Source organism: Aethina tumida, chromosome 2 (assembly GCF_024364675.1).
Source record: "Aethina tumida isolate Nest 87 chromosome 2, icAetTumi1.1, whole genome shotgun sequence".
Lineage (NCBI taxonomy): Eukaryota > Metazoa > Arthropoda > Insecta > Coleoptera > Nitidulidae > Aethina > Aethina tumida.
The window spans coordinates 25,530,156-25,557,902 of NC_065436.1; the positions used below are offsets into that span (position 1 = coordinate 25,530,156).

General features: G+C 32.1%; 7 protein-coding genes across 11 annotated transcripts in view; 3 read left to right on the forward strand and 4 right to left on the reverse strand.

Moving 5' to 3' along the window:
- The window catches only part of LOC109608976 (adenylate cyclase type 2-like), an 80,330-nt gene extending 75,552 nt beyond the window's left edge, over positions 1-4,778 (reverse strand). For all 3 annotated transcript variants that reach the window (XM_049962660.1, XM_049962659.1, XM_049962658.1), the window contains exon 1: positions 4,584-4,778. In XM_049962660.1, coding sequence (XP_049818617.1) covers positions 4,584-4,596 — 13 coding nt within the window. In that variant the 5' untranslated portion in view covers positions 4,597-4,778. The remainder of the gene's footprint in view (positions 1-4,583) is intronic.
- Positions 4,779-5,938: 1,160 nt separating this feature from the next.
- Positions 5,939-9,103, reverse strand: LOC109608998 (histone-lysine N-methyltransferase E(z)). The gene is made up of 7 exons (XM_020025611.2): positions 8,743-9,103; positions 7,973-8,456; positions 7,761-7,921; positions 7,396-7,496; positions 7,133-7,343; positions 6,279-7,076; positions 5,939-6,224 (listed from the first exon to the last, which is right to left on the reverse strand). Exons 1-7 carry the CDS (start codon positions 8,993-8,995, stop codon positions 5,998-6,000), a joined length of 2,235 nt encoding a protein of 744 aa, XP_019881170.1. The 5' UTR covers positions 8,996-9,103; the 3' UTR covers positions 5,939-5,997.
- A 138-nt stretch (positions 9,104-9,241) lies between these two features.
- Positions 9,242-12,204, forward strand: LOC109609018 (protein ecdysoneless). The gene is made up of 5 exons (XM_020025633.2): positions 9,242-9,488; positions 9,600-9,805; positions 10,017-10,227; positions 10,320-11,363; positions 11,423-12,204. Exons 1-5 carry the CDS (start codon positions 9,245-9,247, stop codon positions 11,608-11,610), a joined length of 1,893 nt encoding a protein of 630 aa, XP_019881192.2. The 5' UTR covers positions 9,242-9,244; the 3' UTR covers positions 11,611-12,204.
- Positions 12,202-14,247, reverse strand: LOC109609019 (tether containing UBX domain for GLUT4). The gene is made up of 5 exons (XM_020025634.2): positions 14,083-14,247; positions 13,623-14,017; positions 13,151-13,568; positions 12,742-13,099; positions 12,202-12,684 (listed from the first exon to the last, which is right to left on the reverse strand). Exons 1-5 carry the CDS (start codon positions 14,158-14,160, stop codon positions 12,317-12,319), a joined length of 1,617 nt encoding a protein of 538 aa, XP_019881193.2. The 5' UTR covers positions 14,161-14,247; the 3' UTR covers positions 12,202-12,316.
- A 211-nt stretch (positions 14,248-14,458) lies between these two features.
- Positions 14,459-17,028, forward strand: LOC109609014 (meiotic recombination protein DMC1/LIM15 homolog). The gene is made up of 4 exons (XM_020025627.2): positions 14,459-14,936; positions 15,016-15,183; positions 16,350-16,469; positions 16,530-17,028. Exons 1-4 carry the CDS (start codon positions 14,572-14,574, stop codon positions 16,930-16,932), a joined length of 1,056 nt encoding a protein of 351 aa, XP_019881186.1. The 5' UTR covers positions 14,459-14,571; the 3' UTR covers positions 16,933-17,028.
- Positions 17,029-17,463: 435 nt separating this feature from the next.
- LOC109608999 (ethanolamine-phosphate cytidylyltransferase) lies at positions 17,464-22,085 on the forward strand. Of its 3 annotated transcripts, none has more exons than XM_049963044.1 (4): positions 17,464-17,796; positions 18,018-18,335; positions 20,284-20,366; positions 20,418-22,085. In XM_049963044.1, exons 1-4 carry the CDS (start codon positions 17,741-17,743, stop codon positions 21,008-21,010), a joined length of 1,050 nt encoding a protein of 349 aa, XP_049819001.1. In that variant the 5' UTR covers positions 17,464-17,740; the 3' UTR covers positions 21,011-22,085. The 3 variants fall into 3 exon arrangements, with proteins under 3 accessions (XP_049819001.1, XP_019881171.1, XP_049818999.1); XM_020025612.2 differs by having other exon boundaries at positions 17,466-17,796; positions 20,284-21,037; positions 21,863-22,085; XM_049963042.1 differs by having other exon boundaries at positions 17,467-17,796; positions 20,284-22,085.
- Positions 22,086-22,672: 587 nt separating this feature from the next.
- On the reverse strand, positions 22,673-27,521 carry LOC109609000 (engulfment and cell motility protein 1). The gene is made up of 4 exons (XM_049962529.1): positions 26,776-27,521; positions 25,085-25,960; positions 24,645-25,026; positions 22,673-24,587 (listed from the first exon to the last, which is right to left on the reverse strand). Exons 1-4 carry the CDS (start codon positions 27,397-27,399, stop codon positions 24,340-24,342), a joined length of 2,130 nt encoding a protein of 709 aa, XP_049818486.1. The 5' UTR covers positions 27,400-27,521; the 3' UTR covers positions 22,673-24,339.
- Positions 27,522-27,747: the final 226 nt, after the last annotated feature.

Consider the following 27,747-nt stretch of genomic DNA (forward strand, 5'->3'; position numbering starts at 1 on the left):
TTCGTGAGCCCGTAAAGAGCCCGAAATTCCTGCATGCAAATTTTTTTGATTCGATAGCCCCAGCCTTTGAAACTCAGTGCGGGGTGTAGCTTTACGGTAAAGCTACACCCCGCACTTTAAAATTAAAAAAAAGCGGTTATTTTTCGAGCCCAAAATTTTTACTTTTGGGCCGAAATTAGCCCAAAATGAGCCCGAAATTTCCATGTAATTGTTATACCGTTTTGGCGAAGTGCGGGGTGCAGCTTTTCTCACCTCGAAATTCAGGTCTCCTTAGGCGAACCTTCAACGTTCATGAATCGAACAAGGTACCTCAGGACCTCCCCATTAAATCAAATCCATGATGAGTCAGTAAGAAAAGAATGATACTTAACATTTTCTTCTTTTTACGACCGACTCCAAGCTGTACAAATTAATGATATCTGGCTACTGGATCAACGTGTTCTATTTTCTATGTAACTGAGTATATTATAATGAATATTTTAAAAAGACAGGAGACTTCCACTAATCAATTTAGCAACGATGTCTAGATGCAATTATATTATGTTGCGACACAACCTTCAAGATCGAATTTAGTCAAACAATACATATAAATAACTGTTCACGAAGGGAATGATCGTCTTATATGCAAAATTTTATTGCCATTTTTATGTACTTTTTTAAACGTACGTTTGCACTCCTTCCACTTACTTTTATTTACTTGGCACCACACATTTTTATCATTTTTCTTTAATTTAACTGAAAGTGTCATAAAAAATGAACGTATTCCTAAAAATAACCATGAAAAGCTATCGTTTTTAACTGTTTCTTTGTGTGATGTTCTAATCTATTTTTAAAATAATGAAATAATGTATTGCAAACTACATATAATGGGTCAATTTATATTGAGATGTTTCATCTTAGCTCAAGGCTGAATAAGTTTGAATTGTTGGAATAATTTAATCCCTATCAGAACGCCTTCAAAATTTTTAAGTGCACAATTATTTTAACTTTAAATGCATAAATTAAAAACTTCAGTTAAAAAAAATAATACAAAATATGCGGGAGTTTCACTATTTAAATGACAATTAAATCGTATTTCTTGCTAAATGACTAAATTTATATTCCGTGCGGTTTAATGAATATAAAATATAACAGTGCGTTTAAATTTTATTTTAATTCAATGCGGTTTTGAAATAACGATTATTTTGCAATATTTGAGCTTATGCAATGACTATTAAGCTTCATTTATTTACGATTCTACAATTAATTTAGAACTTTTGATATATCAAGATTTACTTAACCTCTTTCTGATTAATTACATCTGTTCTTTTTTCAGGTTTGTTTATATTAACAGTGAATTATGTCTGACGAAAATACACATTTTTAATTAAATTAATACGCTGATGAATCATGAATATTTGCGCAAATTAAATACTAATTTTATATTTCTATGTAAAAAATGTTATGTACATAATTTGCAAATTTATATTTACTATACTGAAATCATCTTAGCACATTATAATTTATTAGTAGTACAGATAACCATAATAATAAATTATGATAAAATCGTTCCCTGCTCTATTTCGTTAAAACTCATTAGTAGTAAAGTAGAATAGCAAGCCTGAACAAACAATCGTATTCCTCTTTTCGAAGGTTAATTTGTTTTTCTCGCTTTAACATAAGTTGCCTAGATAACCATTCGTTACATCTCATTTTTCAGCGCCAGTTTTCAAATAAACGGAGTTTATGTCATTTCAGATTCTTAAATTAAACGAAAACAACGTGAAGATTGATTGAAGTTAAAGGTCTCGCAGAAAATCATGCCTTTCCAAAGGAAACACTCGTTAATCTCGTCCGTTTGTGACTGAACAAAGACATGTTTACATTAAAAATACAGGAAATTGTAGTTCACTGATCATCTCTTTTTCAGGAATCTTAACTAGTTTCAAGATAGCGCACCGGTTCATTTTCCAGTGTTTACTATTCTCTGCTTTTAATTAAACATGATTAAATGTGACAACGTCGTTTCGACGTATACGTGGTAGAATCTACCACAAACTGCAGCAATAAAAATAATTAAATAATTTGTCTTACGAACAATAATCGTAGAATAATAAATTCTCTTGTTTTTAATTATCTTGCTCACGATGAATTTTGCCTGATATTATGTGAACGACCAAATTAAACTAAAAAGACAGGTACCAATAGAATAACATAACTGTCTTTAATTAACATGTTGGAACAGTTTCCAATAAAAATTTCGTTATTAATTCTCTGTGATGTTAATGCCTGGAGCTAGGGAAACGATGTTTCAGAAATAAACCAAATAATGTAATATCAAGGCACGCATAAGTGTAATTCCCACTAAAGAAAACTAGCACGGATATGTTTTTATTTAAAAGGAAGTTTTAATTCAGTTTTAAAAGTAGAATTCGTTTTTACTGAAGTTATCAGCATACATTTGTATGGCAAGTAACGGTAGTAATCATGGTACATGGTTATTACCGCATTTATTTCTCTTTCCTTTAATTTTAAATAATTGGTCTGATGTGCCTATTTTTGAACAAAACACAATTCGAATAATAAAATTGCACCCAAGTTTTAATAAAAAAAATTAAAAACTTGTAAGAGTTACAGTTTTTTATTTATTGAACCAAGAATTCTACCTTTATATTTCACCTTCAATAGAAAAAATATTTGTGAAAATTGTTTATTTGCGAAACGTAGTCTTGTTTCCAAATAAACACGAAATTTATTTATGAAATTAATTATGTTGTGTTAGTAAAATAGGAAGCTTCATTATTTTAACGTTAAAGAAGTAAGTATATAAACAATACTTAATCACTACAGATATGTTTACTGAAACTACACCGGAAATTGTAACTCGATGTTCCTCCATGCATTTAGAAGTTTAACTAGTTTTCAACGTATTAATAAACAGTGTACTATTATGTGATTTCTATCAAGAGTTTTCTAACTAGATTGTCATGGTATTAATTAAACTTCTAATACTTTTTTGATTTAGACAAATGTATGCAAAAAAGTTACATATATTTTTTTTCAGAAATTCAAAACGTCCAGTAATTGATTGGGAGAACGCCTAGGGAAATATCATTGAATCCTTGTTACATTAAATAAGCAAACAGAATGTTACCCAAACACCGACTACAAAAATGATTTTTCAATTAGATTTGTGTCACTGCTATACTTTAAGCAAGTAATTTCTAATTTATGTACTTATACATTGCTTTGACCTTTTGATCAATTTGAACATATTTATATAATTAATATCGTCTACCTTGAAATTAATACAATTAAATAATATAAATATGTTTTCATAACAAAGGTTATTATTTTATAATATTTTTTAAAAATGATTAATTAATTTCTAAAGCAAGTTAATGTTTACTAAAATGTATTTACCACCAATTTATCATAGATTACAAAGTGCACGTGTTTATTTTAACGGTTGATAACAAGTGATTTGCAAAATGTTTAGTTTTACAACAATAAGATATTTTCTAATCGCAGCTCAATTAATCACCTAAAACCATATGAAAGTACCTATTTTAAATCAATTTCGGTACCACAGATTTCTAATACTATTTTAATTTCTTTAATTACTGAAAATGAGTTTGTTACATTTTCTTTATTAATATTTTATTTCCTCAATGTATTTTTTGTCATGTTTGCTTATATTTAAATTTCATAATTTATGTTATATGCTCTAAATTTATCTTGCTATTTTCACCTGTTCATTAACTGTTTATAATATACTGCTAATAATTAAGAAAATCGTTCAAAACTTTAATAATAACTCTTCTTAAAATATTAATGCTCGTGTTTTCATTAGAATGGATATAAGATCCGATTTAGTACTGTCCAAATATAATTAATTACAAATTAAATCTTAAACAACATAAATACTTCATATAATTTAGTACATTTAATCATAAACTTTGTTAAGTTTACCAGTCAACATATTAATAAAATATATTTAAAAGTGTTTTTAATATTTAAATGTTTATTTATTTGACTAATTTGTTAGTTATCCCATTTTTATATATTAATAGAGTGTATTTTAAGAGATTATTTCTCAATATAAACCAAAAATTATATTTTGCACCAAAAACATTCCGGCGTTAATGAACTAAAATAAAATTTATTTTTAAAAGGCAATAAATTAATATATTTTTAAACTATTGCTATAAATAAATACTGTGTAGAAAACAGAATTTATAAAATATTTGCTAATATACAATGTTGATTCTTGAATATAAAGAAATAGGACAATATGCATATTTTTGCCATGACATTTATTTTATATTTAATATTAAGCTGGAAACATATTTTAGAAAATATAAGCATTTGTGCAATCTTTATAATGTGTAATATTCATTTAAATTAACCTTTTTAAATGTAAGTTTGTTTTAAATAAAATAATTTATTTAGCTCTTAATTAACACATTATTATTTATTTTACGTGTGTTAGGAATGAATAAAACATGAAAGATATTCATATTTTAAAATTCACGTAATTATGAAATGATATTTCCAAATCAATTAAAACTTAATTATAATTAAATCTTTAAAACTTGTCTTACCTTGATTACTCATTTTGTCAGGCAGGTTCGGCAATTTGCCCCAGAGACAGAAACCACCTCAAAAAATAAATAAAAAACGTTCACCAAAAAAAATCACACGATATGCAAAAATCGCGAATTGTACAACAAGTGTCGCGCGTCGTCGAAGACGTCCCGACGCTCGGCTACAAACCGATGCAAGACGTCGATCCGATACCGGCGCTGGCCGGCAATCAACTGGTGGATTTTCGTAGTTTGCGACACGCATAGCAGGAGCGTCTCGCCGTACGAGCGTCGTCGCCCCAAACAGATGCTGAAGACGCTGTTGCATGTGCGACGCGACGATGGTGGTTCTATCAAAGATAGAGCAATTTTTCGATTCAACAGTGACATTAACAATTTAATATATGCAATTTACTTTTCTAGATTTCATCAAATTACAATTTATCCCACAATTCTTCATGAATAATTTACTGTATTTAATTTGTTTGGGTTGTATCTTAATAATTTTAGAAACTAATTGTTTACTCATTATCATAATTATTTAATATTTAAATTTATTAATGCGGTTAAGCCACCAAAATTTTTATTTAGTATGAAATCATTTTATTTTTTCAAATAATATGAAATTATTCTATTTATAACTGTCAACCAAGTAACTACAGAGTTTATTCCTATAAGCAATTTTACTGTTTCAATCATTATTGTTATTATTGATGGTGAAATGGATTTAAAAAGAAAAATTGATTCATTTTAGTTCTGGCCGCGATTCACAATCACCAATTATTTTCCGCACGACAGACTTACAGCTTATTGTAGTGATTGATGCACTTTACTTATATTTTCGTATCCATGAACATATCAGATATTAACCATTAATATCACGCAAGTTGTTAATACAACATGCTGTAAAAAAATACAATAAAACGTTAAAAAGTAAAAATGTTTTGCGTCTTGTTAAATTTGCAGTTTTGTTATGGAGGCAGAGGTCAATGGGATAATGTTCCTGTTTCGCATATTATATGCGAATTTCGCATCATGTTGAGTGGTCAATTATCGTTACGTTCCTTTCAATAAGATTTTGGCAATCCAATCCTCGAAATTTTCAACGGCACTTCACCGATTTCCATTTTCTTAACTCGTCGGATGTCTCATAGGTGTATTGTTAAAGTAATTTTTATGTTTCAAGCATTTACTTGAAAGCTTTTCAACGTAAAGTTACACTACGTTTTATTGATTTTAGACTACTGCTTTATTCAGGACAGAAAGCATACCTAATTTTTTATTACCTACCACATTTATACTTTTTATAGTTAAATAGATCAATTTTTATGCGAGGAAGTTTGTTAAGGAAAGGTTTAATAATAGCACAAGCGTAATTAATATAATAATTGTATTCTTATACAAAATATAAAGTTAAAATAAATATTAAGTCTCATAAAAACTCCATTTCTCTCTCAATGCCGACAAACTTGAGCTGTTCCGTCGGACCATACCGGTAGTCGAAGAACAGCTCCTCGCCTGGCTGAATGGGTCTTTTGGCGAAGATTCCGATCCTATGGTCGCCGTTAACCATCATAACTTTGGCATAACAATTTGGATTGATGGAATGATTGGCGAATCGAATTTTGTTGCCCTTCCTTGTCGCATCCACAACAAAGTCTGTAAACGAAAAACAAATCAAATCAAAATTTCAAACACGCATATTCCACTTACCATTGTTTAAATTGAAGAGGAAACTGCACATGTACTTATCATAAACCTTTCCCCTTCTATCAGCCTCATCTTGCGAAATGATTTCCCCGCAATACTCGGAGATGAACTCATTCTTCTGGGCGCTGTCCTTAAGGAATATGCCCCAACCAGCCACATCGGACGGCGCCATCAACAAATGCTTATGCAAGCCACGCTGAACACTAACGTTCTTACAAGTGATCTTGGTCGTGTCAAACTGATCAGCGCCGCAAGTTTGACACAAATCGGGATCGCACTCCCTAACAGCCAGATAACAAGGACACTGCTTGGTGTTACATTGAGCTTTGCACCTGCAACCGGGGAAACGATTCTGACAATCGGAACTGCATTGGCAAAACTTCTCACAGAAATTCTGCGCCCCAATGCAAGGACACGTGTTGTCGCAGTTTTGACCTGGATGGTCGCAAGGAGTGAAATTGTACACGTGATTGCTACTAGAGTCCTTTTTGAGTTGAATCTTGCGACAGTGCATGGACCAAAGCCTGTGCTTCTTCTTCTTCTTGCGTGGCGGTGTGTAGTCCCTCATTGCCTCCTCGTCTGGGATGTCCGCCGCTTCTTTTTGAGCAAAGTGATAGATTTGTTGGCAAGTTTTTGTTAACATTATTTGTGCAATTGCACAGTAGTTGTTCAGAAATACTCTATGCAAGGCTCTGAACAAACTTTCATCTGAACCAGTCCATTCTTTGTGGTCATTGGCGCCCATCAACCCCAGTAAACTGAAGGATGTTGTAGTAGACACTGGATCTCCACCTTCACTATCTGAAATTCAAGTTTTGATTAAATATTGTACACATTAATTGTTAAAAAGTATGTACCCTTGAATTTATTGCTGTCATTGCTATCCTCTGAACTGGCCTCGTTACCGGAGTCTACCGATTGTTGCTTTGTAATTTTCCTAGGATTAGAAATATTGCCAATTTTGACATCGCTGTTCTCGACTGAAACTTTACTGGTTTTTCCCTTAGTCTCCTTTTCAGTCTCCTCCTCTAGTTTTGCTTTGGCAGCCATTTTTTCTTTTACAACTTCCTATGGAGATGTCATTCAGAAATATATCATACAAGTACTTCTAATTACTTACAAGCATCATAAAACAATCTGGTCCACAAGCTTCTGTAAAAGTTTTGAGATCTGGACCCCTTCTCTTTTGCAAATTAGGTCCAGGATGGCAAGCTTGCAAACCTAGCAGAAATATTATTAAAATACTACAAAATGTCAATTAAACAATAAAATGAACTAATGATTAGATGAATTTATGTAAATTTAACAATTAAATGAAATATCTAGAGACAAAAGGTGAAATAATTTACCTTGTTGTCCTATATATTGCAGCAATAAAGGAAACAAACAGCCCCATAACAGTTTAAAGTTATAGTGTTTGAGTCTAACCTAACCTTAGCTTAAAGTATTGTCTTGAGTTAAACTTCAACAACATCAAATACTTACGATGAAGGAAACAGTCATATTTAAAACACCTTCTACAAAAGAGTGTGTGGAATGAATGCATTGTTTGTTCTCGTGGAACAGATGCTGCATTTGGTCCATCAATGTTTGGTGTACATTCTGGTGGGGCATTTGGGTCTGTTCTTTCAGTCAGTTCAATATATCTAAAATTTATAATTTAAATTTAATGATTAAAGATCAAATAAATAACATACTTGTCTCTCAGTTCTTCAGGTCCCCCCTTATCAGGAAATTGTGAAGATATTGCTTGAAATATCATTTGGATGGGAAACTCCAGTTCTTCTTTCTTTTTCTTATCATCCTCTGGAGATTTTTCTTTTTCTTCCTTTTCTTTACTTTCCTTTTCATCTGTGCCCTTATCTTTGTCCTTGTCTTTGTCTTTTTTTTCTGCCTTGTCTTTGTCTTGGTATTGCATAAGTGCATGTACCAATTCAACAAACAGTTCATCATCTATGAAGCCAGATTCTCTGTCTCCATGCACTTTTCCATCATAGTTTTTGATAAGTTCTTCAATGAAGGTTCCATCCTGATCCAAAACCTCATCACCCATGTATGGAATGTTGTGTAAAACAGTTTCATCTTCTACCATAAAGTTTTGCTGTATTGGTGCCCATGTATACATTGTAGGTATAGGTGTAACAGCATTTATTATTTTAATTGTAGCCACTTGAATATCACCTATCAGGAAAAATGGGAATTAACATACAAGCAAGCACCTTTCTCTTGAAGAGTAAATTAAATGTAACTTTCTGTTTCTTTTATTCAACTTTGTAAATGAAATATTAAAATAGGAATGTCCAGGTTAGATAACAATGATGACACTAGATTGGTGAAATTAGCATTCATAGAATAATATCTTGTTATTATCCAGTACCGACGAATTAGTCATATCAAATATTCATAATGGAGGCAAAATAAAACAAAATTAACATTTAAGAACAAATAAGTAATATTTAAATTTTACCTTCATTGCCAATAACTTCAGCCTTTTTCATACATGTGGCATGGGCAGGAAGATCTGGATTTCCCGTCCAGTAAGCCTTACTCTCCGTCCACCGTTTTTGCTCGTCGATTAGTGTGTCCATCATTTTGGTTCTGTTTTCGTTCCAAGCTAATTTAACATCATCTGCTCTCTTGTACCTCTTTTGTTGTCGGAGACGCATATACTCCTGCTTCACGCGCTTTTTCCAGTCCGCGTTCACCTTGCCCTTCGACATTTTTGATTGATTTACGGATTTTCTTACACTAACGATAAGCTATTCAAGTTTGCACCATCACTGGACGGATGAAAATTGCCGCCCAAGCTATCAAAACATAACCTTTAATACGTCGAGTTTGGCGAAACAGGTTAGCCAACCAATTTTTTACAGTGACACCAACCGTTGTAAGTCAGGCATGCCATCTATATAATTGTTACTAAATCCTATTTCTGATGACAGTTGGGGTTAAGACATTTGAAAAGTACAATGGCAGGTGTAAATAATATTCTTGAATCTGTGAAAGAAGATGATTTCGTTGAGTACTACCTGTTTCCATCGATTAAAACGAACGACATTAAGGAACAGGATTCGATTTTATCCAGTTTATTGAGTAAGGCAAACAAAATAATTGATAAATACGCAAAAAACTACTTGTGGCACAAGGATGAGTTCAAACTTGTCCCCAGAACATCTATTAGTAATACACTGACTCATATCGAAGGAAAAAACGGTAAGAGAACATGTGTTTTATTTGGCATGCCAGTTTAAGTAATCATCTGCATTGCTGGTGACTAAATATTTTATTGATTTGCTCTAGTTTGACCTTTTTTGGCATTTTTAGAAACCCTTCCACCCCACCTCTATGGAGTATCACATTTTGGGGACAATATTGAGGATGAGTGGTTCATGGTATTTATTTTACAACAGCTTACAAAGGAAATTACTGGTTTGGTAGCCAGAGTTTATGATGTGGATGGAGAATTTCTTCTTATTGAGGCAGCTGATTATTTACCAGACTGGGCAAACCCTGAAACCTGTGAGAATAGGGTAAATAACACAATTAAATTTTTGGTCAATTAAATAATTTTAGTCTGTGGGTCATTAAGCTAATTAAACAAGATTCTCAACAACTTGGTGTGGCAATGAAACTAACTGCCTTACCAAATTCAATCAATTGATGCTATTTATATCCACATAATGTTCTTTGTTAATAACATTGTATTTAAATGTCAGTCTATAAAAGTCTTGTTATTGTCAGGTTTTTCTTTATGATGGTGACATCCACATAATACCAATGGATTCTGAAGAAAAGTTAATTTCCATAACTGATGCCCTGACAAAATTAATCAAATGTCCAACTGATACAATAGCATCTAAGGAAGTGCAGCATGCCATTGATAATAAACTTAAGGGCTACCCTGACAAAGTCCAAGACAATCTTCACAGAGCAACAATTTATGTGCCAATAGGTAATTAATGAATTCTGTCCCTAAATCTGATTAATCTGATCTGTTTAATGTAAATTCATGATTTATATAAATTATTTTAAAATTTCTTCTAGGGGTGGCAGCAATTTTAAAACACAAGCCATCCTTGATTGCACCAGCAGTTCAAGCATTTTGCAACAGAGACCCTGTGGATTTGCGAGCTTGTAGGGCTATGAAATATTTTCCTCCTGAAAACAGAGTGTACACAAGTGTGACCTTTACCAAATGCCTCTATGCCATGCTATCGCACAGTAAATATGTTCCGGATCGGAGGACTGGTTGGAATTTACCGCAAATGTCCAGTCCGCAGTTCAAGTCGCACAATTTAGGAGTGAGGGTGGCATCTGGGTTTGAAATATTGATCTCCCAAGCAAAGCCCAGTGCTGATATTGAAGGAGACAAAGGCTGGGCTAATTATTTGGATAGTTTAAAGAACAAGGGATACTTCCAAGGTTTGTTGGAACACTCAAGAGATTATAATCTTTTACTAAATAAAGCCAAGGAATATTACATCAATCACAGAGATTCAATGCAGTACATGCCGGCAATTGGTCAACAAATACTGGAACTAACCAAAACTCTAGATTACAATACAGATGAATTAAAGAAAGTCGAAAGCGATTTACCCAATGAAGATGACGATTCTTGGCTTAATATATCACCTGAGGAACTTGACCAGATGTTACAAGAAAAATACGGTCAGAAAAAATTCGTTCGTGTCAACAACCACTCAGATGCTGGATCTTTTTCTGAGAAGGTTAACTCTTTCTTGAATCATTTGTCAGATGTAGAGGGGGCCGAGTTTCCGCATGAATCTCCCATTAGGCCGCCGCGTGGAGTTAAAAAAGGAAAGGTGTCATTCTCTCAAGATACTAAACCAGATAAGAAACCCAACAACAAAATCAATTTCGATCCCAACGCGTTCTCTTGCGCAGTTCAGAATATTCTGAATTTTGCGATACCAGAGGATGATTCTTGGAATTTGGAGAGTGATTCTGACATGAGCGAATATGAAGATGATAATTATGTTAACACTGTTGAAAATTATGAAGATGCAAAATCAAAAATGAAGCAGTACATGGATGAGATGGATAAAGAACTTGCCAAGACAACAATTGGTATGTTGTAACTTCTTCTGTGACTATTTATACAATTAATTGGCACTATTTTTTTCTAGGGGAGAGCTTTGAAAAGAAAAATGGGGATGGTTTTGATGACATTGAGAACTTTAGACCTGTGGATATTGACGTTAATGCGTTGAAGAATATGTTGGAGAGTTACAAATCTCAACTGGGTGAGGCTGGCCCTTCTACAAACATGTTGGGTCCAATGGGAATACATTTGGAAAATGGAGATATTGATTAAAATGATTTTTAAAAGGCGGCTTTAAAATGCAATATTTTAGATAATACTATCCTCCTAACAATCCGACTTTCATAGATTTTATGGCCATAGATACATAGTTTTTTACAGACTGATTATATTATTTCAAAAATATAGGCTTTTGTCCAATTAATAGTTACTGCCAAAGTAATTTATAGAGACGGAAAGAATAATATGCCTTTTGTATTAATCCCTCTTGGAGAATATTAAAATTGAATATACCAGAACATCACTTATTGTGTGACTTAACTACAATTACTTATAAATTCTTCCAAGATAATTTTTTAAGTACTTTACTACCAATTCATACATTATATAGTATTTATTTAGGAGCCATATCACTCCATCAAACATTATTACTCTGTGATTATATTTTGTATTGTAATTAGAAAACTAAATCCCATACTAATACATGGAAATCAAATATTTAGGTGCCTATTATTTTAACTTTGAGCTTAATATATTGTTAGTTCATTTAATCCTAAAATTTATGAATTTTATAATATTCATTAATGCATGTTCTAGTCTTGGATTAGTGTTTATATTTTATGATACAAATAAAACATAAAAACCTTATATAGTTTTAATTTAATAGTACCAAAACATTTTACAGAATAAAATGCGCATTAGTTTTAGAATTCTACAATTGTATATATGTAGAATTTAGGCTTAAGGCGATAATTTAAATTCATTTGGATGGTTTAAACCATTTGGGAACATTTTCCGTAGTTTTAACAACTTTTCTTTCATAATTTTCATGTGATATCCCTGTGCTAGTGCTGGCCCCAACATTTACTGGAGAAGCAACATTTTCTTCAAAATCATCATCATCATCTTGATCCATGGCAGAACAATTTCTAGTGTTTTCAGTTCTAATTCTTGATGCTGCCATGGATGCCACAGAAGAAGTCGTAAATTTATTCCTCAATTCCTTTTTTAAATATTGTTCTTGTTTATGTTCTTCATTGGTTCCAAAGTATAATAGAGCACCAGGCACACAACCTATTTCCAACAGTCTGTGTTCTTTGTTAATAATTGTTTTTGGGGGAGTAAAATCTGCAACAACAATAAAATTAATTCCACCAATTATGAAAGTGAAGATTATAAACTTACAAACATAAAAATCCAAGCTTTTATCCTCAATAAACTCCCTAATAAAATCCAAAACAGACTCCACAGTATCAGATGGAGCAAATGTTCCCTGCAAAACAGTACGATCAGGGAATTGTATCCTAATTATTGCTTTCTTATATTTGTTCAATTGACGCAACTGCTGTTTGGACTCTTCTAGATTTCTTAGTGCTGCTGTTCTCAGTGGTGCATTCTCCAAATTGTTACGCGTCCTCTTCACGTCTCGCAGTATCTTTTTTGCATCTTCTATAGTGAGATCAAAGAAATCATCTGGCAATTCTTCTGAAGGCACTGCATTTGCTGTTTCCCAGGAAAAGAGCATTGCGTTTCTGCTGCCAAGCTAAAAATACTCTTACAATAAATTATGCTGTGGATTAAATTGAATACTTACAAATACAAAATCTTCTTCTATCTTGCTTTCTGAATGATTAGCACATTTCTTGCTGCATCTCTGATCACAATCAACTTCCATGGGTTCTGAATCTTTACATTCACATTCTGGTGTTTTATCCTTAACAACTTTTTTGGCAGGCTTAGGCAGTGATTTGGAAATGTCTGATGACTTATTTCTTTCTTTGGCCAATTTTAGCAAATCTGCATTGGGTTTTGTATCATATTTCCTAACCTTGGCCTCAGGTTTTTCATCATAATTATACCTTGAAGGACTTGTCTTTGGTGATTCAGGTTTTGTAACCCTAGGAGGAGATTCAGTTCTTTGTAAGTTACGACTTCTATATGGCTTCTCCTCAACAGGTTTTGAAGGTAAGGGAGCAGAGACATTTGCTTGCACTTTTAATTCTTCAGGAGATCTGAAAATTTACAATTACAATTTATGTAATTGATGATAGACTCAATAAAATTACTTGTGTATGACTCGAATCATGGCACGACCCCCAGTTAAACCTAAAGCTTTTAATGTTGTGTTTTCCAGATCTGAACCATAAATTTCCCTTCTTGTGTAAATTACAACAGGACTCTTGTCAGGTGTGAGACAATCGGGACATAATTGCTTTAATACATCATACAAGGTAGTAGTTGGTAGAAAATTACCTATTAATCTTGAACCATTTTCTAAGTTTACTGCAAGAGTTATCTCAGATTCAAGTCTCCTTTTAACAACATCACATAATTCTAATTGTGCATTATTGGGCAGTCCAGAGAATCTTATTGTTGTTGTTGTATCCAAGATTTTATTGAAATGTTTGATGTCATAGTCATCCGATTTGAAACCTTGTTTTTTACACACCTCTTCTAAAATCTAACGGTGACGGACATCCGTAAAAATCTAATTTTGGATGAAATATGATATTTCACAAGACTTACTTGAAGAATTGTTGTATTTGGTGTACACTTAACAGTTTGTCGACGGCCATTAGGCGCCAAAACTGTCACACTAGACATTATTATGAATGCTGTTAAAATTAATTAATGCCTATTATTACAAAAATAGCAGAAATTTAAATAATTTATTTGAGCAACCTGTCAAATTTCAAATATAACCTAAAATGTTCACAGTCACCATCACAGTGCAGCCAACTCTTAAAATATTTTATTTAATGTTTCTAATTTTGAAAATGTTCTATAATATTAAATTGCGACATTTTTGAGCAATACAACACTGAATGGTTCTTTATGTAATATTTTTGTATAAATTTCAGTAATATAGTTAAAAATCCCAAGTAATTTTTGTTAGGTTGGTGTTCTGTTCAAAAAGAGCCATTTTAAAACAGGGCTCTGAATTGCAACGAACAGATTCTTTTTGTGGTGCAATTCAAAAAGATTATCCAATTCATTACTAACACAAATCAAAATATGGATGTATCTGAAATACAACTTGATACCGCGGCCACGGTAGAAAAAGATATCGTAGAATGCGAGGAGGGGCTGGAAGAGGAGGAAGATATATTCTTTCAAGACATAGAGATGCTAGCAGATCACAACATCGCCATGGAGGACATAAACGAGCTCAAAAAGATTGGGATAAACACAATAAAGGGAGTGCAAATGATCATGCGCAGAAAAATGTTGAAGCTCAAGGGATTCACAGAAGAAAAGGTCAATATGATTAAGGAAGCCTGTTGCAAAATCGCATTGGCTTCCAGTTTTATGACCGCACTGGAAGTTTCAGATCAGAGAAAGCAAGTGTTCAAACTGAGCACTGGAAGTAAAAATCTAGAGTAAGTAAAAAATTTAGTAACGAATTTAAGTAATTAATATTTCTGAGTGCGATTCCTTTCCATGTCAATTTCTTTTCAGCAAATTGTTGAATGGTGGTATCGAATCTATGTCCATAACGGAGGTTTTCGGTGAGTTTCGGACTGGAAAAACTCAACTTGCTCATACGTTGTGTGTTACCGCCCAGATGCCTGGACCCTTCGGTTATATTGGCGGAAAGGTCATGTTTATTGACAGTGAACATACTTTGTATCCTTATGTACATGGATATTTTTATCACTAGATACACAAGGTTTATGCGTACAAATTTCGTAATAAATTAATGAATATATTTCTGGTTTTGAAGCTTGTTGACAAACAATTAATTATATGTGTATACATGGATGACCATAGAAATACCACAAAATTTAAAATCAAACATTTTGTAAGTTGTTTCATGAAAGGATTTAATTAAATTTTTATCTAGTCAGTATAAAAAATATATTTCAATATTCTATACTTTTTTGCTCTTATCTTATAAACGTCAGAGATATTACTTTAAACTCATATTATGTATTTACGTTTTGTGAATGTATTTAACAATACTTTTAATAGTTACAATTTATTCTTAGTAGGATTTATATTATTTTATTAAATAAATTCACGTTCAGTGAAAGAAACATGTTCTCCAGAGAAGAGAAAAATAATAATTATCATGAAAGACACTGATGTTTAAATATCGCTGATATAGCTAAAAACATGATGCTTCCGAAAAATGGTACAATGCTTATTAACAAATATGAAACAACACGCTTAATTGAATATACAATAAGAAAATGTCAACAAAAAACAACTTTTATTGGGAAATATATTGAAAAAATCAGTAAACGACATCCTTTCTAGTCCTCTAAGTAATTAAAAAATGAATTAATTGGGTTGTACAATATCAGTGCGTCTAGTAGAACAATCACATATAGACTGAATGAACAAAACTTGCGAAGATTTATTTCAGTAAAATAATGAATCGATATTCAATAGTACAAGATGGTAAAAAAAAGAGGAAAAATTTTGGTTTGGGGTTTCTTTTCTTGTCATGGTATAAGACTATTACAAAATTTATTACTAAAATGTATTGTTAAGTATCATGATAATTTATCAATTACATTGAATTTTATGCACTATAATGATACGAAGCATTCATCCAAAGTTTTTATATTTTTCAAGAGTGCTATTTCTGTTATTAACGACATTATATAAAATATAAAATATTTTGATTGCATTCAGTTGGAGGTGTGCGTTTCCTAATTAACATTAAGATAGTAATCTGTGCTATATCCTTGGCCACCACTGTATTTAGTAATTATTGTAAGTAAGTGTTTTAAAGTAAATATAAATAATTTTCTTGTGAAACCTATATAGGCCTTAATAATTTTAAGCCGTCCTGACAGATTGCGATCAATCGCAGACAGATACGATTTGGATCAGAACGCAGTGCTGGAAAACATTCTTTATGCCAGAGCTTACAACTCGGAACACCAGTTCGAATTACTCGACAGGTTTATTTAAAAATAATTCAAATTATATAAAAATCTACCGACTTATTTTAATATTTTCAGCGTGTCTGCAAAATTCCACGAAGAGGCAGGTATATTCAAGCTGCTGATTATGGATTCGGTGATGTCCCTGTTCCGCGTCGACTTCGCCGGTCGCGGTGAAATCGCCGATCGACAGCAAAAGCTGGGCCAAATGATGTCGCGTTTGCAGAAAATCAGCGAGGAGTACAACGTGGCCGTGTTCGTCACTAATCAAGTGACCACCGACTTCAATCCAGAAAACGTCGATGAAGGTCCTAAACCCATTGGAGGTACCATTTTGGGTCACGCCTCCACTACCCGATTGTCGTTGAGGAGGGTTAAGGGTAATAAAAGGATTGCTAAAATTTATGACAGTCCCGATTTGGAAGAAAAGGAAGTTATGTACGTAATAACAAGTGGTGGAATTGATGATCCTAAGGAATAAGTTTTAATAATTTATGCTCTAAGAAAACTTAATTTTAAGAAAAATATATTTTTCCTATTGTAAAAACTACAACATCAATAATACTGTAACATTTAATAACACTCACATCAGAAATGTTAAAATGCGTTTGATAAAATGATAGTTTTTCGTTTATATTTACAAGATGTAATACTTTTGGTAGATTCAAATAATTAATATTTTAATTACCCAATAATAAAGTATCTGCTAAATTATTTAACGATAGTTTGTACTATTTTCGTTAATTAACCTGTAAATAAAAAGAAAAACAATTATCATTATATTAATTATCCTTAATGATATATATGGATTAATTTATTATATATAATTAAATGCTAGAGTTTAATAATTTTATAAGACAACCCGAAATAAAATTTATATTTAAAAGTTATCTTTTTATTGTAAATTCTCGTAAATGTCTCAAGTTGAGAAAGAAATAATGATAACCCCATGGGCATCTTGATTGTCACAAGCCGTACAGATCCGGTAGCGTAAAAGAAACGAAGATGCTCCATCAATCATCATAGATTTATCTTATTTGAAAAATAGTGAACTGTATTGATAGCACGATTGGCCAAAAGTAGCGTGGTGTGATGTGTAGGTGGGGACAAATTATCAGCGCACAGTTCATGGAGCAGTGGGGCAGCGCGTCAGTATTCTGCGATTGCTCGCGGTGCGTGAACGTACGTTTTGACGTTTCCAACAAATTTCTAGTTTTTTTTTTTAAATTGACTGTAATTGTCTAATAATCAAAAATTCAAGCAATATTTCATTTGGAACGCAAGTCAGGATGCCGGAAAGCAAGGAAAACGGACACCGTCAAGTTAAAGTTTGGTGCGACGGTTGGTGAGTAAATTTAACCTATAAATAATCAATAATTCGCCGAAATTTTATTCAAAACAAAGCGAAATTTGGCAGTTTTTCGTCAATTATCCACATGACCAATATTAACATGCATGCCACAGCAATAAGAGTTGAGCAAGCAAGAACTTTATATAAAAAATCAGATAACCGCCCATTTCTCAAATTCCCAAAATGCTAACACTGACAATCATGTAAAATTGCAGCTATGACATGGTCCATTTTGGCCATGCCAACTCACTCCGTCAGGCCAAAGCTTTAGGTGACTATTTGATTGTGGGAGTTCACACAGACGAAGAGATCTCCAAACACAAGGGCCCACCTGTCTTTACCCAGGAGGAGAGGTACAAAATGGTCAGAGGCATCAAGTGGGTGGATGAAGTGGTTGAAGGGGCCCCCTATGTGACCACCCTGGAGACACTGGACAAGCATGACTGTGATTTCTGTGTGCATGGGGATGATATCACCATGACTGCTGATGGTGTGGACACCTATCATCTTGTTAAAGCTGCTGGCAGATACAAGTAAGTCAGGTTAATTTTATTTTATCAAATACAATGAATTTTTCTCCGTTTAATTGTATTATTTTAATTATTTGTAATTAATATTTAAACACTTCTGTTGCATACTTCCTTAAAACTACACCATTAATTTTTAGTGTATGATGTAAGAATTATGAATATGTGATGTTAAATTATTTCCTTTATAATTTCTTTTAATAATTAGTAATTAATAAACAATTACATACTTTCTAGAAGCTAGCAAACTATTCATTTTTGTTAATATGTTTTTTAAATATTAATAAACATTTTCATTTTTCTATATACGGTGAGGTTCATTTGAAAGCGGGATTTTTACGTTTTTTGGTCCTAAACCAAAGCCTGTAATTTTTAGACATGAAAATTGAAGAAATCATGCTACCAATTTTTTTATAGGAAATCTAACTACACCGTCCTGAAATGAAAAACAAAAAAAATATGTTATTCATAATTCTGTGTAAAAATTAAAAATCATATTTTTATTAATTTATTTTTGTTTGATTAAGTAGTCTACAGCACAAATATTATTTTTCAAGAATATTGGAATATTCTCTTAATACCCAAATTTTGTTTACTTAAAGCAATCCACCATTCAATTCAATATACTTAATATATTTTTTGGGCCAGTTCGTGGTTATCTTTCTCAATTGTTCTGTGGTAATATCCACACATGTTTTATTAATTATGTCTCGAAAATTTGAAATATTAGTACAAATATACTATGGTTAGTTTAGCATATCATTTTTGATGGTTTATTCTATAGACTACTTGATTAAAGAAATAAATTCGTAAAAAATATGATTATTAATTTTAATCTACAGAATTTTGAGAGGGTGTCCCGTAAAAATTGGATTTTACTCCTTTATTGTTATTTTAATTGAAATTGCTTATTTGGATTCTTTGCATTGTTTTAGCACCCATTAATAAACAATATCATTGAAAAAAATAATAAGATTAATTAATCTAATTAAATTCACAACATTATTTTTAGTAATCTTACATTATATACAATAAAAATCAACCTTGTTCTAATTACTTCGTTATAAATATATAATTCTTAAATCTAGAATGAATAATATTTTTATTTATGTTTTAAAATGTTAATGTTTGTGCTGAATTTTGTTAAAAATAAGTGCTAAATACTGCTATTTGAAGGTTAACAGCTTAAATTCTGTTGTGGCCTATCAATGAAACTACATTATATTAACTGCGACATTTCCTTTTCCATGACACTCGTCACTATTGATTATTCCTACAATATTAAAAACGAATTTAAATTATGTTTACAATATAGTTTAAAATTAAAATATAAAGAAAAAAACGATAAGTTCATGGTTACAATTTTAAAATTGTACGTCATTGACCTATAAAATGAAACGTTGAATTTATTATTTAATGATTTCTGTTTCAGGGAAAACGTTTGTTCAAAGTTACATCCTAATTTCAATGTTATCAATAATCTAGAAATAATTTATTAGAGTATTAATATTTATTTTTTTATTACTTTTAGAAAACTGAATCATACAGTGAATGTTTTGTGGAGGAGTTATGTGTAAATCCTTGTAATTACATCATTTATGTTTTGAATCAAGTATTGTTAGATAAAAAGATTAAATTTATCAGTTTTCTTGCAGTATTTGATTTAAAAAACATGTTTGATGTATCAGATATTAGAAACAAACAATTTTTTTAAACAGTCATAAATTTCTTATCACCTTTAAGTGTAAAATTTGAGTCATTTTGCAACCCAAAGTCCACTAAATTTTGCAATATTAAATTAAATCATTATTAGATTATACATAATCAGCTCTCAAATCATTTAATTTAAGTTGGGATTCAACGAAACACTTTAATTTGAATACAAAACAATCATCTGAAATTATAATAAACCTTTTGTGCGTTTAAACCATTGTTAACAAGATGTGTTTTTCAGGGAGGTGCAGAGGACGGCGGGCGTGTCGACAACCGACCTGGTCGGCCGGATGCTGCTCTTGACGCGCAACCATTTCCGCCAAGGTCAGTATGAGTACGAGGTAGCCAAAGACCACTCATCCAACCTGGGTCAAGATTCCTCGGCCAGGTCCCCGTGGACCGGATGTTCGCAGTTTCTGCCCACCACGCAGAAGATCATCCAGTTCTCGAACGGACAGTCGCCACGTCCGGGCGATCGCATCGTTTACGTGGCCGGCGCTTTCGATCTGTTTCACGTAGGTCATCTCGATTTCCTGGAGAAGGCCAGACAGAACGGTGATTTTCTGATTGTCGGCCTGCACACCGATCCAGTCGTTAACCGGTATAAAGGGAAGAACTACCCGATCATGAATCTCCACGAGCGGGTGTTAAGCGTGCTCGCCTGTAAATATGTTTCAGAGGTGGTGATCGGGGCGCCGTATAAGGTAACGCGCGACCTGATGGAGCACTTCAAGATCGACATCGTCATACACGGGCTCACGCCTGTGATGGACGACGAAGACGGCGAGGATCCCTACAAGTATCCGAAAGAGATCATGAAATTCGAAACGGTCGATTCCGGCAATTCCATGACAACAGAGAAAATCGTCGATCGCATCATCCGTAACAGAATCGAGTTCGAGGCGCGAAATTGCAAAAAGGAAAAGAAAGAACTCGAAATTTTGAAGCTGATGGAGAGTCAGAAGTAAATAGCGATACGGTTATGTGATTTAACGGCAAGTACAAATTTTTTAAAGAAATCCGGGAACGTGCTTTATTCCCAGTTATATCGAAAAATATAATATGATAATCGCCAAGTTATTTTCAAGGCTAGTTACTTAAAATTCGATAATTTCCACGTACTAAATTGTAACGGCGTAATATAAAATATTGGACGCAAAATTGAAGAAACGTTCCTCGGGGCTTATTTACTATTCATTCATTACAGAAAAATGTAATTAAAGATGAATTTGTGTACATTAATTATAGAATGAAACAATTAGCTTGTTTGTAATACGTATTTATAAACGTTTATTTGCATTTTTTAAAGCATCCTGTTGTCTATATAATTAAAATAATTAGTAATTGTTTGAACATCCAGACAAATTGTTTTCCGATATAATTGCGACTCCACGTTTTATAAACTTCGTGTGTAAACGTGTTATTTAGGTAATTTTGCAATTGTAGTAAACTGCTGTGTCCATATTAATGTGGAAATTTTATGTTGCGTTTGTACTTTTACATGAGGATTTATAAAAAAACAATGGAACTTTTTTAAGTGAATTTCAAGGTTACAAACGGAACTTTAGTCATATAATGTAAATAGTAGGGTCTTTTCTAATAGAAATGAATTAATTCCAGTGCTTTTACCAAACTGTTGGCGGTCAAATAAATAATGAACGACGAACTTTTTAAGAATATTAAGTCTGTAATTATTCGAATTGGTTCAATTATTATGTTAACAGTATTTTTGTGTATTGTAATTTATTTGGCTGTCTTACATTTATATTTAACTGTGCTTGCCTAGTCAGTAATTTAATTATTGTTTATTTTATTTTTAGACAATGTACAGTCTTCAAGCATTTAAAGCCGTTGAATTTTAGATATACACGATTTTATCAAGGTTTTTAGGATGATTTTTTTTTAGATTTTACTATTTTATCATATTTTTATACTTTCTGGAAACCAGAATGTTTTAACCTCAGAAAAATTGTACAAGTTTATTTTCATGTATAGTTATTATTTATTGTATATAATGTCTTCAATATATTTTATTTTATTAAATTTATCGTGTTTTATTTTTAATGTGCTTTTTATAAAATATTATCAGATTAAACGGTTTTAAGAAGTGAACTTCGTTGCTTATAAAGGACACACGACGTGACATTAAAATTTAAATCAAATGCAAACAATTAAGTAAGTAAGTATACTTGAATTTAATCTTTCTAAATATAAACTTAACAATAAATTTAAAGTACACAGAAATAATCACTTAGTTAATAGTAGCAATTGTTAATTTATGCATATTTATTTTTAAATGGATTAATTTTATACAAAATAATATTTATTTTTTAAGATAAAATTGGGAAAATACTGTTCCAATTGTTTTATCACATATGTTTATAAATGTATTATTTGCACTATTTTACGACAATAAAAGAAATCTGAATAAATAATAACTTGCGAGAGATATTAAAATGTAAAAGAAATTGAAGACATTTTTGACAAAATTGGAGTAACAAAATCATTATAAAACAAACACAAATATTAACATTAAATAATTATTGTCTAAAATATATAAATAATTGATATATATATATATATATATATATATATATATATAAAATATATAATATTAATAAAACACTAAAGAGACTAAAAACTGTTTATTCGAGATTTACATGAAAATGATGGAAGTAATTTAAGCTGGAAATACCTCTGTAACTTTTTAATGTATTAACCACAAAAATTGTTTTCTGAATATCAGTGCCTTTTTATTTGTATTCAATTCTTCGTAAAAAAGGCTATAATACATAATTTTGATAATTCTCAATCCAACCACATACTTATTAATATTCAGTCATTTGTAAACACCAAAATTGTTGTAATATGTCTTTTGTGATTGACATAATACAATCTTCAATATTATTATTTACAATATTCAAATAATTTAATTGAAGTTGCATTACAAATAAAAAAATTATGGGGATATTTCCAATTAAATGAGGCACATTTAGTTTATTTTGTGATACACATGGAAAAGTGAAAAAATTATTATCTAAAATAGTAGCTTGTCAATCACTAAAACGTTGTATATTACTTAGGCACATTATTTTGTAATTTATATCCCAATATTAGCAAACTTAAAATGGTGATTCTTATGTAAAGTTCTATCTCATTTCAGTTTGTAACAAAAATGTTTAATATCCATGCTTAACAGTGTGTCTAGATCTTTCTCAGTCTCTTTGCTTTGCTTCCCCAATCCTAAATTGAAACACAAATCAAAGTATAACTTGTGAGAGATACAAAAATATTCAGCAAATTGAAAGGACATGTGAAATATGGAGTAACAAAAGCATTATAAAACAAACTACACACATTTAAAATACATATTTATTATATACCTTTGTAAAGAAAATATTCAAAATATAAAAGTAGGGGTTCACAGTGATAAGTGGTATATTATTGCACTAAAATATGCTACAAAATACAAAAATGAGAATAATAATAATTTTTCCCAAATCTATTTAGACCAATATTCGAGTATAATTTGCTTCGAAATATAAATTCACAAATACTTACTTAAACATTAAATAATTATTGACTAAAACTATGTTAAAATATATAAATATTTAATATCAATAAAAGACTAAAAGAGAATAAAAAATGTTCATTCGAGAGTCACACGAAAAAGATTCTCAGTGCGCGTCATTTAAGATAGAAAAGCACCCCTGTAACTTTTTAATAAGAATACTTTCTGTCAAATAGAGCCTTTTTATGAAGAATTCTTGGAATTAAGTATCAAAATAAGAATATAAAAAACTTTGATAATTCTGTGACATAATTAAAAATTTTTATTAGAAAAATATTATTTTTAATAGTCACAGACCTATCAATATTTCTTTTATATTACACACAAAACAATTTTGACAATTGATTAAAAGGAATAAATACATTACTGAAGTAATATTCTGAATTTTGCCACAAACATATTAATAATATGCATTTTGAAGGTAAGAATTTTTTATGAACTCAACTACATTCAAAGGTGTCTAACTTATCATTTCCAATATTAATTAATTACGAAGTTAATTAAAGGCGCATTATAAATAAAGAGTTACGGGAATATTTCTGATTAAATGAGCCACATGTTAGTTTATTTTGTACTACACATGGAAGAGTAAAAAATTATTATCTAAAATAGTACCTTATACAATTCTCAATAAAGCGTTGTGCATTACTTTGGCATATTATTTTTGAAATTTTATATCGTAATATTAGCAAACGTAAAATTATTATTCTTATGTCAAGTTCTAGCTCATTTCAAATCATAACAAAAATGATAGTGCGGCGGATCTGGAGGAATTGGCGGGGGATCCTGAGGAATGGTGACACCCTCCGCATCTAACAGCCTTAGTTTAATCTCCATACTTAACAATGTGTCCAGATCTTTCTCAGTCTCTTTGCTTTGCATCCTCTGTCCCAAGAGTGCGTTCAGTCCATCCGTCCAATATGCCAAAGCTAACTCGTCTGGAGCCACACAATCTAATGATTGTAAGTCCACTCCTGAAAATATAAAATTTAATATGTTTATCAAATTACGAAATTATGAATTTAGTGTACCTTCCAAAGCTAAGGAGAATGCTAGCTGCTGATTGGTTTTCTTGCCCTTCATATGGGGACAGTCCCTGCCGACAGTCAACGCTCTAATATCCGCAATCGCCAGCTTGGAAGGTAGTTCTTCAGTGGTGGGAGCACTTTTCTCGTCGCAGTCGCCATAATGCAAAACTTTATGGTTGGGGGACAATCTCATGTACCAAAACTTGTCTTTAATGCGTTGGCCACGTGCCGAATATTTGGTAAATCGAGTACCGTCCATCAGAAACGAAAGTCTCTGTTGTTTGATGAGATTCAGAATGTCAGGTGTAATTTGTTCACGCAGCTCCACTACCGGTCGAGCATGGGACTCCCATTCCTCGCGACTGTCCCTTTCCAGCTGCCATAACTAAAATAAAATAAAACATTATGATGTGTATTGTAGTGTAATGAGATTTTGATTTTACCTGAGTGATTTCGTTGTAAGTTAACGACTGCAATTTAGCTTTTAATTTGTCGAGGGATGGCGGTGAAATTTCCAATGCCCTCACAATCTGCTCTCTAACTACGCTAGCCACTTTGCCAAAATCTTCCGACGTAGCCCGCATCTCCTTCCACGTTTTGTTCAGCAACACAATACAAATGCAGTAGCATTCCTCAAATGGATGATCGTGTGTGAAGAACAAGGGTTGAAAAGCCACACACTGTTCGGAGGGTGCGTCGCCTATCTTCAACAGATCGCACAGTATCTTTACCAATTCGACACTGGCTCTGCCGAAAGGACATTCGTGTTCGTCGGCTCTGCAGCTGTTCTCCAAAACCAATTTGGTGTAGCTCTCCGCGTGGTTACGTGCAAAGTACACCATACAATCTAGAGCCAGCAGGCCGGGCGGCGTTTCCGTAAAGTCCAACGCCGGATTTATGTCGTTCTTGAATCCGAGTTTCTTGTAGTCACGTGTAAAGCCGGCGGGACCTCTCAAATTGCCGGCACCTTCGCTATCGAAAGCGATTTTCCTCAGCTCCTTGATTTTATCGTGGCCGCTCTGGTCCTGAGGATCCATCTTCGTCATCATTCTCTGTTCCAACAAGCCCAACATTAAAGTCTGTAGCACGTACAGCTGGTGGCCCATTTCGGCGCCGTTTGATACGCCAGTTTGGAGTACGTGATTTTGAACGACGACCCGAAGTTGTTTGCTGGTTAGAGTTCCGGCCAAGCTGCGACGTTTATTCGGGTCTCCCGCTTTTAGGAGAAGGGCATTTATTAGGGCGACTGCATTTTGTTGTACAACGGGAGCGGATTGCAAGTGTCCCACAAGAGAACCGATTGGTACCTCTCTCTCAACCTGTGACAAATAATTAAATAAGGTATTTGATGCATAGAACCATAGAGAAATTGCACAAAATATAATTAGATATTTCATAAAATGATTTGATTTAAATTTTGTCTAGTCAGTATAAAAAATGTATTTCATATTATTTTTTTTACTTCTTTTGTCTGAATCTAAATACAATTGAAAACTTAAAATTGTATTAATTGAAGTGTGAAATTTAATTTCAAAATATAATGAACAAAGTATTAAGAATTTTGTTTAAAGTTATGTATAAATTTAACAAATTCATATTTTACAAAAGAATGGTTATTTCTGTAACCAACCACATATCGCATTTATTTTATTTAAGATTTACTTTGAGTAGAAATTATTTTAAATGAAATATATAATATTTTGAATGTATTTAATTAGAGGTTTGTATTTCTTAATTGCTATTTCTCTCAACAAATCTTAAATTTTGAAAGACTGCATAGAGTACACCAATAAATTATTTAAAATGTAGTAAGTTATAACCAAACCACAACAAAATATTGATAAGATCAAATATTAATTATACTTGCAAATTATATTTTAATCTGTCACATATGGAAGGTTTATAAATTATGTGACCTGAATCATAATGAAATAACAAAGTTTAAATTGATTTTAATTGGTATATAATTTTGCTATTAATATACATTATTAATAGAGTGACTTGGTTAGCTAACTAATATGAATCACTATATTCTTAGTAAAAACTTTGCTAAAATTGTTTTAGAAGAATTTTTATATAAATATTTTATACTTTTGTTTAAAAATGCCTAATATACAATCAAAAAATCTCTTACTTGTCCATATCCCTCAGTACTGTTCAGAACAATATTTTCCAAAATAGACAATGCAGCTTGAGTGACTTGTGGCTCCTGTTGTGAATTAACTAATGATGCAACTCTGGATATAAAATCACTGTTTAGAATGTCCCAAGACACAATGCCATGTTCCATCAATTCCACAAATGAGTGCAATGTGTTAGCCAACACAATTCCCTTGCACTTGCCCCCTTCAATCTGCTTAATGATGAGAGTCAACCCCTGTTTGTTGATGAAATCCAAAGCAAACGTCATGTCCGAACTGAGATTCGATAAATGTGTCATTGCATGGGCCTTTTCCTCTGGACTGCCAGTGTTGAGTTTGTGCAGGATGTCCTGTGCAGTTTTTGAAGGGGAAAACTGCAATCGAATGACAGAGCCATTTTTAATTTCATTCCTGTTCTTCTCGGTAATGTAATTATTGTTGTTGCTCTCGTTGAATTGCAGTGCGTACTGTTCGGGGTCCGTGAGGTTCCACCCATTGCACAGCTCCTGGATGATGCTGGTCAATGGTTGTTTCTGATTAAATTCGATCAATTGCGGCACCTGGTCGGTCATTTCGACCGCAATTTTAACGATATACGAATCCTTCATGGCTGGCATTTTATAAATTGACTAGCCGGGAACTAAGTAGCACTCACTTCGGCATGATACACCGCCCCACACATTCACATCCTTAATCATCCAATTGTGACAAATAAACAAATATATGACGGCTCTAATGACATATCTAGTGAAGCAGGCAACCCATAATACTTAACATCCTTACGCTTTTAGTTTATTTGCAATGTTGTCACTTTTATATTATCACATATTTTTTGCGTAAAATTTATTAAATATAGATAACACAAATTAAATTTTAAACAACTGGGAACGATTTTTCGTATAATATAATATTTGTCCTTAATTGTATTACACATATTTAATAAAACAAATAGACATTTTTTAGAA